The sequence below is a fragment of the Dipodomys merriami genome, unplaced genomic scaffold (assembly GCF_024711535.1).
Source record: "Dipodomys merriami isolate MVZ:Mamm:240054 unplaced genomic scaffold, mDipMer1.0.p SCAF_5, whole genome shotgun sequence".
NCBI lineage: Eukaryota > Metazoa > Chordata > Mammalia > Rodentia > Heteromyidae > Dipodomys > Dipodomys merriami.
Window position 1 is genome coordinate 70,809,166 of NW_027206068.1, and position 11,766 is coordinate 70,820,931.

The 11,766-nt window shown below is 43.0% G+C and overlaps 1 protein-coding gene across 1 annotated transcript; it reads left to right on the forward strand.

Moving 5' to 3' along the window:
- The first annotated feature begins 9,621 nt into the window (after positions 1 to 9,621).
- Positions 9,622 to 11,403, forward strand: Tmem139 (transmembrane protein 139). The gene is made up of 3 exons (XM_069996941.1): positions 9,622 to 10,017; positions 10,501 to 10,772; positions 10,992 to 11,403. Exons 2-3 carry the CDS (start codon positions 10,519 to 10,521, stop codon positions 11,395 to 11,397), a joined length of 660 nt encoding a protein of 219 aa, XP_069853042.1. The 5' UTR covers positions 9,622 to 10,017; positions 10,501 to 10,518; the 3' UTR covers positions 11,398 to 11,403.
- The last annotated feature ends 363 nt before the right edge of the window (positions 11,404 to 11,766 follow it).

Below are 11,766 nucleotides of genomic sequence, written 5' to 3' on the forward strand. Positions count from 1 at the left end.
CTGTGGCTTTTGGTGGTTTTATTTTTTCATTTCAAAAATTGTGATGAGGGCACCAATGGTTCACACATGTAATCCTAGCTACTCAGGAGGCTATGATATTAGGCTCACAGCTCAAAACCAACCAAAGTAGTCAAATCTGAGAGCTTCTTATCTCCCACCAAAAAGCTAGATGTAGAAATGTGGCTCAGTGGTGGAGAAGCAGTCTCAAACAAAAATGCTGAGTGATAGCAAGAGGTCCTAAGTTCAAGTCCCAGTACTGGTACAAAAAAAAAGTGTGACCCAGCCAAAAAAAAAAAAAGTGTGACCACACAGCTGGGTACTATGGATGAATCATGCCCTATAAGAGCTACTGGAGAGGCTGAGAATAGCAGGATCGCAGTTCAAGGGCTCCTTTTTAACCCATAGCTAAGCAATCTGTCAATCTGTCATCCTAAGCTACATAGGAGGTTGAGATTGGTTCCAACCCAGCCAAGGTAGAAGTCTGAGAGATTCCATCTCAACAGAAGAAAGCTGGACACAGTGGTGTTCACCTGCCACCCTACTAACAACAAGAAACCATTCAAGCATATGCTGAACAGAAGTAAGACTCTATCTTAAAAATAACGAGCTAAGATTGGAAGCATGCCTTAGTGTTATCACACAAACTTAGCAAGTGTGAGGCCCTGAGTTCAAACCCCTGGTACTGTCAAAAATAATGAATTATTAAGCAACATCCTAACTACTGCACATCATGATAACCATTGTTAGAGACATATTGTTTCTGTCCAAATACTTAAAGCAATGCATATTAAATGTTATCAACTCAAAAATGGTGGTAACATAGATATGTTAATTATTCTACAACATAAACATGTTGTTCCCCATAAACACAGTATTTGTCAAAGACGGAAGAATAAAATTAAAAAAACATTTCATATTGTTCAGGAGGGAGAAAAGGGTGTAATCAGATTATAATTCTATGAGCTTCTAGCTCACTCTAGGACTCCCATTCTATGCACGTGAGGCCAGCACAGAGTTTGCAATCTATACATCCACATGGCCTCACACCTGGCTCACTGCTTCCTATCACTATGTTTAAATTAGAATTTGGGAAGGGCTGGGAAGGTGGCTTAGCGGTAGAGTGCTTACCTAGCATGCATGAAACACTGGGTTCAATTCCTTAGTATTCCATACACAGAAAAAGCCAGAAGTAGTGCTGTGGCTCAAGTATAGAGTGCTAGCCTTGAGCAAAAAGAAGCTCAGGGACAGCACCCAGACCCTGAATTCAAAACCCAGGACTGGCAAATAAATAAATAATAGAATTTAGAGAAACAGATTTTTGAGACACAGTCTCACTATATCCTAGATTGACCTCAAACTTGTAGTCCCCCTACCTCAGGCTCCTGAGGGAGGCTGCATTAAATGCATTAATTACATGCATTTAATGCATGCACCACCTTGCTCTTCATGATGTTTATTTTAACTCACAGACCTGAATTTTCACTTTGCACTGGACCCCACATACTACAATGCAATAGCTGATGCTGTAAACACTTAATACATTCAGGGCAAATGCTTTTCAAAGAAATGAAGCAATGAAAAAAAGGTCAGTGAGAGAAGGAAAAAAAAAAAAAAAACAATGGAGGCTGCAGGAGAGAAGACAAGCAAAGTCAATGGAGAGGCGGGGAAAGGCACAGAGTAGGAAAAACAAGTGGAGATTTCCAGAAATGATGCTATTGCAAGGCAGGGAGATTGAGGATGAAAGTGGGGTCTGGGTGGAAGACTGGCATTTGGGGTCATTAGTCATCATTTTTTCTTCTCAGAAGTCACAGCCCTTCATTCAGCTCTGGCACCAGCAAAAGCAGAAGCAGGAAAAGGTAGCCATTCAAACCCCAGGAGAGAGGCCAGCTGGACTCCTGCTTATTCATCCCCTGACCTTAACCCACCTAGGAAGTCCCTTTAACGGACGTGGGGAGAACAAAAACTCTTGGCTTCAGTAAGATCAACTCATCTTTTATTTTGTATTTATTTAGGTGAGTAGGCAATGGGACTGGGGCTCGAACTTAGGGTCTGTGAACTGTCCCTCAGCTTTTTCCATTCAAGACTGTGCTCTATCATTTGAGCCACAGCTCCACTTCTGTCTTTGTTGCTGGATAATTGGACAGTTTCATGGACTTTCTTGCCTGGGCTGGCTTTGAACTTTGATTCTCAGACCTAAGCCTCCTGAATAGCTAGGATTATAGGCATAAGCCTGGGGCTCAGCTCTATTTAATTGTTTTTATATTAAATATTCTAAAAAAATAAAAGCACATTTATATGTCATATATTAGAATATATACATATTAGTTATAATTATTCATAAGTTATACATAATTAGTTATGTATTATGAATTAGTTATAATGTCCCTTAGAAATTAACTTTAAAAAAGAAATAACCAGGGCTGGGAAGGTGGCTCAGTGATAGAGCACTTGCCTTGCATGCCTGAGGCCCTGGATTCGATTCCTCAGCACCACATAAGCAAAAAGAGAAAAGCTGGAAGTGGTGCTGTGGCTCAAGTATTAGAGTGCTAGCCTTGAGCTGAAGAGCTGAGGATCAGCGCCCAGGCCCAGAGTACAGGCCCCACAACCGGACCCAAAAAAAAAAAAAAAAGAAAAAAAGAAAAAAAGAAATAACCAACCCTAAATAATTAACTATAAAAGAGAGTTGGAAATTATTTACATGTTGAAAGATTTCATGACTGCAGTTTCATGTGATACCATTACAACAGTGATTTATTTCCACTACCAAGAGTTTTCTTTGTGTCTGCTAATATTTATTTCTTACATCTAAATTTGAAGTAAATCTCAAATACATAAGTCAACATTCTGAAAATGTTCCCATCTCTAGAGAAAAATTCTACTTCCTTTTTCAGCTCAGTCTCTTTTCAAAGGGGTGGCTGGTTCTAGAAACTGCCAGACTCAAAAAAAAAAAAAAAAGACTTGTAAAGGGAGTGAAAAGATTTGTGCCAGAGAAAGGCAACTGAAAGAGAATGAAAGTATCAGAAGATGATCATGAGTCCTGAGTCAGTACCTATTCACTGCTAACCAGTAAATGATAGGCAGGTATTTATTCAATCAATTCTGCAGGCTAATTACTGAGACAACATTAAGGCCTATTCCTTCCCTGGTGCATTCCTGACCCCACCCTTCCCGGTGCTCAGTCCCTCCTCTGAACTGCTGTACCTTGCTCCCACACTGTCACTGTTTACCTTGTCTTTCCTCTCTGGACAGTAAGTTTCCTACAAGTATGATTCCTTTCTGACCCACCGTATGCACTCTAGAGCATCCACATAAGCAAGCACAGAATGAAACAATTTCCTCCACCTAAATCTGATGACACTTTCTGCAAGTGTGGGGATGCGCAGGTCCTCCTGCAATGTCAGTGACACTCCTACAATGTGCGAGAGAGATCTGGCTTCTTTGGAGGATAATTTGGCCCTCCTTAAAAAACTTCACCTCATTTGTATATGTGAATGACACAAATGGAAAGATTGTCATTGCAGAGCCAATAATGATGCAGATCTGTAAAATCTAAGTAGTGGGTATAAGTCAATTATTTTCTGTATTTTTTTTTACAGTACTGGGGAAAAAATACAGTGCTTTACACATCACTAAACTACAGTCTCGGGCCAGTTTTTTTCTATGTTTTTAATAATTAATAATAAATTAGCCTATATATGTTGGTAAGGACTAATCTTCAACATATATTGTTAGATGAAAAAAGCAATATAAAAGACAGTAATAAACCAAGAATGGTACCTCATGACTGCAGTCTTAACTTCTGAGGAGGATGAGATCTTAGAATCAAGATTTGAAGCCAGCCCTGGAAGGAAATTCCATGAGACTCTTATTTCCAATGAACCACCACTCTGGAAGTGTGATAGGATGTTAGCTTTGAGGGGAAAAAAAAAAAACAAAAACTAAGGGCCAGCACTCAGGCCCTGAGTTCAAGCCTCAGTACTGACACAAAAATAAAATTAAAAGGAGTAATTATGGTATACTTCCAATTGTATTCAAAGAAACTCTATGTATCACTTTTTGTTTTTCTTTTTCATGGTATTTCAATCCTTTTAAGTATTTAATTTATACTCTCATTATAGATTATGTTAACTATAATAACTATATTTTAATCATGTATATGTACTTATCTACACAACATTGATACTTTCTCAGATACTGTCATTAATCATTATTTAATTCTTTCAAATTCTTTATCTCTCTATCACAAAATTCTGAAGGCACAAGCCAAATGTGATACCTCTCCTTGGTAGATATCCTTACAAGATTAGCATAGGGAATGTGTACAATGTAAACACACAGACTGCCACACAGTGAAATTGGTCCCCCCCCCCTCACAGGATGTTGCCCCCTGCTGGTCTCATACAGATGTGCTCATTAAATCCAAGCCATAAATTTCTGCTGCAGTTCAACAGGCTACAGGAAGGAGCAGGATAAGAAAGGGGTGATAAGCATAGACTTATTTTCTCTGATTTACAGTTTAGAAACTGAAGCTCAGAAAGGTTATATAACTTACCCAAGGTCACACAACTAGGAAGCGGTGGAATTGACATTAGAAACTCAGTTCAACCATCACCAAAATACGCACGTGCCTAACCCCAATACCTCCTGTTTGCTGGTATTTAGGGACATGTGCACACAGGACTCTGGCCATCATCAGCAGGCATTTCCTACAAAAACAATGCTTTTGTTGTTGTTGTTTTGGTTACTTAGCAACCACACTCACATTCTCAAATTTCAGAATAGCTTTTGGCAGCTTTGTGCTAAATACCGAAGCTTGATTGGCTGCCTGAATCCTGTTCACTCCATTCTTTCCTAATGAGCATTGTGCAATATGAAAACCAGAAGTGATGGTGATACCATGTATTATTTATCCTTCGATATCAAAGGATTTATGGATGCAACAAGGTGGTTAATGAACAGAAAAATACAGTCAGATTAAAAGGTCAAGACTCTGAGTTTGTTTCTAAACTAAACAAATACACAATGTAAATGATAAGCAGATTTACTGTGAATGCTTGTTCCCAAGGAGCCAATGAGATCATGTATGTGAACCTAATCATAGTTTCAACACAGAAATGGGTTATTGTCTGTGATCCTCATGATCCCGTTAAGCTACCTGCTTTGGATTCTACAGCTCTTAAGTCTTAATTAATAATCTGATACAGACTCTGCAATCTTCATTTTCCCATCTTGCCTGAATAGCAATAGCCTTACTTTATCTTCTGATAGTCTCCATTATTGTCCTCAACATCTGAAGATCAGCCTTCTATTAAGATGCCAAACAATGAGGAATATCACAACTAACCAATTCTTCAGGGAAGATCAGAGCAATGATGACACTGTATCATAACCATTTTGCTAAGTTGTCATTAGAAAGAGCAGCCAAAAAGACTGGAGGGAGAATGACACAGAAGAGCCAGGGATCTGGCAGGATGGGACTGACTTCATCCCTGCCACCTAGGTTCTATTATGACCTGAGAGTGTGACAATCTATCCTGGCATAGTCAAAGGTGACAACTTGTCCTGAGCTGGCTACCCAGAACCAAGAGCAGCCTCGACCACCAAACCTCCAAGCCTCCTATGGGCAACCCTGACCTTTATTAGTTGGTCTGTAACTTGGTTGGCAAACCTCCACAACTCAGACCTCCAAAAGCTCCAAAGCTCCAAAGGGGAAGGCTTTCCTTTTCCTTCCTTCCTCCTTCTCTGCAGGCCTCTCCACTCTCCACAGGCCTCTCCACAGGCCTGCCCTGCTCTACTCCAGTGGAGGCCTCTCCACAGGCCTCTCTAGAAGCCTCAGGCCTCTCCACAGACCTGTTCTGATCTGCTTCGGTAGTCACCTCTTGCTGTCTTTCTCCCCACCATCTCTCTCTCCGCCCCTCCCTCATACCTCCCTGCTTGGAATACACAGCCTATATATATAGGCTGTGCCCCCTCCCCCACTCTAATGGGTCTAACAGTCTCAACCACCACTCAGCCCCTCCCCTAAGCTGCCCACTCTCCAACTACTTCTTGACAGCTCTTGAAAGCCCACCCCATGGGGTGATGACCTCAGCCTCTTGATGCCCAGCCCCCTCCAGGGGGCCAGGCCCTTGAGGCCCCACTGGTTATTACAGTTCCCTAAGTTTCTGACCCCATTTGTAAAATGTACATAATCATACAGACTATCTCCTATGATATCATGCATATTTTAATTTCTTAATTTGCATATGTAACACAGTGAACAATGTACACCAAACATACTACAGTTTAAAGTAGACCCTGATTCAGAAACACACACACACACACACACACACACACACACACACACAAATCACAGAATAGAAGTAAGCACACTGTGCAGGGAGCATCCACGTCTCACCTGTAGCCTGGCAGTCCTCTCCTCTTCTCCTAGAACACAGTGAGGTGGGAACAGCAGGCACAGGGGAGCTAGTGAGTCTCCTTGACAAATGGGCACAGAGGACCTAGTGAGTCTCCAGAGATGTAGAAAGTAAAACGACAAAGTTATATATTTGGCTATGGATACCAATTTGAAGAATTTTAAAAAGGTAAAACTTTTGAGAAATGTTCAGTCATTTGTATTTAAGGCAATAGAGGCTTACATATCAATATCTATCAAAAATGGCATATTGTACAATTTATCCTCCTTTCAAAATTCATAATTTGACCCCCAAAAGAAGGAAAAACTACATATAAGAAGCCCTCTCTCTATATATATATATTTTTTAATTTTTTTTATTTTTTATTTTTGTCGGTCATCGGGCTTGAACTTTGGGCCTGGGCACTGTCCCTATGCTCTTCAGCTCAAGGCTAGTGCTCTACCACTTAAGCTACAGCACCACTTCCAGTTTTCTGGTGGTTTATTGGAGATAAGAGTTTCACAGACTTTCTTGCCCGTGATGGCTTTGAACTGCGATCCTCAGATCTCATCCTCCTAGGATTACAGGTGTGAGCCACTGGCACCCAGCCTTCTGCATTATTTTTGAATAGCTTTATTGAGATATAATTCACCCTTTGGAAGTGTGCAATTCAGTGAGGTTCTTTTTAGTTTGTTCATAGAGTTTTGAAAGCCTCACCAACATCTAATTCTAAACCTTTTTTTTTTTTTTTTTTTTTTTTTTTGGTCACTCCACAAAGAATCCCATTAGCAATTAATTACTCCTTCCTCCCTCCACCTGCTGGTCCTAGCAACCTCTAACCTATTTTCTGTCTCTTCTGTCATCACTTTTAATGATCATAAAAATTAAATAGAATATTTGAAATTATAGCTTGTTTTGCTTTGTTTGTTAGAAATTACTTTAAGAGTGGGAGCACATAGATAAGCACAGAACAAGTACTTAGCATATGAAAAACTGTAACACACAATAGGAAAAAGAAAGAAAAGTTACTATAATAAAGACTGTATTAACAGGTAAAATATATACTATCTAACATTTAAAAAAAATTTTTTTTGGTTGGTCGTGCGACCTGAACTCTGGGCCTGGGCACTGTCCCTCAGCTCTTCAGCTCAAGGCTAGTGCTCTACCACTTGAACCACAGCGCCACTTCCGGCTTTTTCTGCTTATGTGGTGCCGAGGAATCAAACCCAGGGCCTCATGCATGCAAGGCAAGCACTCTTCCACTGAGCCACCTTCCCAGCCCCCATTTAAAACTTTTTAAAGATACAAAATGATGAAGATCCTTGACTAAAGTCTGGTTTGTATGTACATAGCCTGAAAGAAGCTATAAAACTTTTAAATGACCATGTTAACTATAAGTAATCTTCTGTAACTTTTAAATATATTGTAACATTTAATTTTTAAAGAAATGCTACTTTTTAATCCATTTAAAATTCTTGGAACAAAGAATACACTAACTGTGCAGCCATAAAATCCTGCCTCTGATTTGGATCTAGTTCTTATTACAACCAACAAATCTACTGTACTCTCCTCTGTCAACCAAGACCTTAAAGCTACAAAGGTCCCACTCTCCAATCCTGTATAACTAATCCTCATACTGCAGAAACTCAGGTCCATACCCTTTGGTCTCTTGTCTCTCGCCTCCACTCCTCTCTCACTCCTTAACAAAACTCACTAACTTATGATACAAACCAATGAACCTTTGCCAATTTCCTTCTGCTCATATATTAAAGATCAAAACTCCTGATTCCAGCTAAACTTTCCTAATAGTAAGTAAATGAACAAATGTGAGCTTGATGCTGTGGTACAGGTCTATAATCACAACATACTCAGGAAGATGTAGCAGGAGGACCATGAATTTGAAACCATTATGGGCTACATAAGTTTGAAGTCATTCTTAGCTATATAGCTTGCTCTATATCCAAATGATGATGATGATGATGATGATGAAGATGAAGATTTTATTTTGTGTGAAGAAAATAACCAGCCCTCTTCCCATCCCCCACCCCCATTTCTACTTTGTATAACATACACTTCATGTAGACACTATGGCCTTATGTGTCTCTTCCTTATATCCAAAGCAATCTGGGACTGAAGAACATAATGAAATTTCACCACCACCCCACACATGCTGCTACAACAACCCTGCCTAGCCCCCTCACAACTGTCCCTAAGGTTCCCAGTTTATATTTGTGCCTCATTGTCTACAGTTCCCATTGGTGTGTCACTGTTGATACTCTGAAGGAACAGAGCCAAGTTTGGCTCAAGGGCACCACCCCTCACCATCTCCCCACAACTCCCTTACATACATGTTGCCTGGCCCACAACTACAGTGGCTCCTGGATCGTCAGGCATAGTGACCCATCTGTGACTTCTAGTGAGAGAATCTGTTCTACTGAGCAGTGCCCACCAGTGTCAAGAGCCATGTTCATTTCAGAGATGACTGGCATTTGTCACTTCCCTAGAGAAACTCTAAGTGGAAGAAAAGTAAGTAGACAGTAAAGTAGAATGCACTGGAAAAGGCAGGAACAGAGGAAGGAAGGATTGCTGTGGTTGCACAATAGACACTGAAGCAGTTATGGCTTGGTGGGAAGGTAGATTTTGAAGAACCTAGTTAACCCAACCAAGAAGCGCACACACACACACACACACACACACACACACACACACACACACACACACACACACACACACACACACACAAGGAATCCATGGAGCAGCAGCAGACACAGGGCACATTATGGCCACAGCATAGTTCATCGTGTGCAAAACACAGAAGCAGAGTGTGATCAACAGAGATTCAGTAAGCTTCACCTCTGCTCCCAGTCACCTGGTTGATACAGGCAGGAAATAAAGTATTTAGGCAGATGGCTGTGATTGCAAGGTACACTGAGAGGGGGGCGTGAAAGGTTACTTCTCACTTGGGTCCTAAGTACAAAGATCATGGAAGTTGGGGGGAGCCTCCTTATGAGGTTGGGTGGAGTAGAAATCAAGGTGCAGTGGCAGATCCAGCCTTGAAAAGAAAGGGGGAGGGAGGAAGAAGACTGGACAGGAAGAAGGGATTGGGGCAGAAGAGAGGGTGGGACCATTGGGCTCCGCCTCCTCCCCCTGCTCTCCTGCTGGCTGACCTGGTTTCTGCTCGACACCGGGGAGAAAGGTGAGCATTAACTGCTGGGGCCATGATCAGAGGCTGGAGACATCCCAGCAGTGGGGCCTCTTAGTACTCAGGGCTCAGGGAACTACTGAAAGGCTGGTTGGGGATTGGGGCTGTCTAAGAGTTGCTCTGTTTGGGAGAGAAGACAAGGCCTCTTCTGCCTCCATTCTCCTCCCCAGACCTTGGGCTGATTCCTGGCAGGAAACTTGAAATCTGAGGCTAGTGAATTGGGCGGATGGGTGCTGGGGTGTGTCTGTAAGATGCGAGGGGGTGTAGAAGAGATGGGAAAGTCCTGAGGGCCAGAACACCAGGCCTGAATTTTTCTTACTGAATTTTTCCGTGGCTTTGTTGCATCGAAGTACACTTTCTCCTTCCAACCAAAGCACTGTCTGACTGGATGGTGGGGGAGATCAGAAGACTGGGGCAAGGGTAAGTGATACACCCTCTCCGCGTCTCTCTCCAAAAAGATCAGGCAGAGGGCCTCTAGACTGGGGAGGCCGGGGGTAGAAGTCCTTCTAGAGAAGTAATAGAGAAAAGGGCAGGGCCTGCCCTATTACCTGGATTCCAAAGATGCTATATGTATATCCTGAGGCTACAGGTAGGGTGGCTGTCACTGGATCCTGCATAGTGTAGAAAGAAGCTGGAAGGGAGGCCATAAGGAGCCATAAGAAGGCAGACAGACAGACCATCACATGGTAAACCATGCAAGGGCTGGGAATCAGAACCTCTGGCCTGGTTCCCATGCTTTTCCAAATAACCTATACAGAATTATGGAACTGAAGGAGACCCTTGTTGGATTTGAAATTAAAGATCGTGCAGCCGAAACAGAGGAGTCTGCTATGCTGGTCTTGGTGTCTGACCCAACCATGAGGCCAAGGGCTGGTTTACACACAACTGTGTGTCTTTTTGCAGGTGCCCTGGGAAGGGGCCATGGTGCCAAGCCAGTTGTGGGGGAGACTGAAGAAACCATTTCTCTTCCTGAGCAGTGCCTCCCTCCTCGTGGGGCTGGTTTTGCTGGGTTCGTGGCCAAAAGTCGCCCCTGCTGCATATTTCTTTCTCAGCCTGGCTGGCTGCTGCTTCTTTGCTTGTCTTCTGGCCTGTTGCCTGGAATGGGGGTTCCAGTCAATGCAAAGATCAGTACAGTCTATGCAGACAGAGAGCCCGGGGTCTTCAGGCAACGCACGGTGAGTTTAAGGGGCCAAATGGATGTCAGGAACGTACTTTGAGCCCTGGCTCCCTCTATCTTTTTAGTTTCTGAGGCACAGACAACTTTCCTCTGTCACTGGTATCAGTGACAACAGGGGTCAGGGATCAGCAGAGTGGTCTTCTGTGACTAGCAAACAGGAAAAGCAAAAGGGGCTCCTTTCAGCCAGCCACTAGCAACCTTATTTCTCCTCCCTCAGAGACAACGCAGCTTTTGAGGTACCAACCTATGAAGAGGCAGTGGTGGTGTTGGAATCACAGGACCAGCCCCAACCGTTGGATCAACCACCTCCTTACAGCAGTGTTGTAATCATCCCAGGAGTTGATGGAGGACAGCCTAACCAACCAGACAGGTCTAGGACAGGCCGACTGGAAAGGCGAGTGGGCTCAGAGGGAACTATGACGCCGGCCAGAAGCCCTGGGAATGCTCTTATCAGCCTCCGACTGCGAGGACCACGAGTTGTGTCCACCGCTCCTGACCTGCAAAGCTTGAGGGTGACCCCCACCACGGAACCTCATACTCCACCCCCTGCCTATGATGTCTGCTTTGCTCACCCGGATGATGATGATAATGTTTTCTATGAAGACAACTGGACAATCCCCTAGGTGAATCTACGGACATATCTATTTTTCCCCAGCCCAGACTCAATCTCATTTGCTCAGCATTTCCTAGTGCCTACTATGTCAGGAACAGTTTCTGTCTGGACATCACAAATGGGGTTTTGAAGCCTGAGCAAAGGCAAGCTACGGTTTATCCCTCGCCAGTGGAGATGTTGTTGGCACAATTTAAATCTTCTGGCAGCATCTGATGTCCTACCACCCAATGTCCAGTATTTCTACTGTCAGAGGTGAGGCAATCCAGAGAAGCTAGAGAAGGACTGGAGCAGCCTAGGAGTGACAGACAGCGTGTTACATCTGTTCCAGAAGCTGGGTCTCTTTTAGCCTGCCTGTCAGAGGGGTGGAAAACCTGCATAA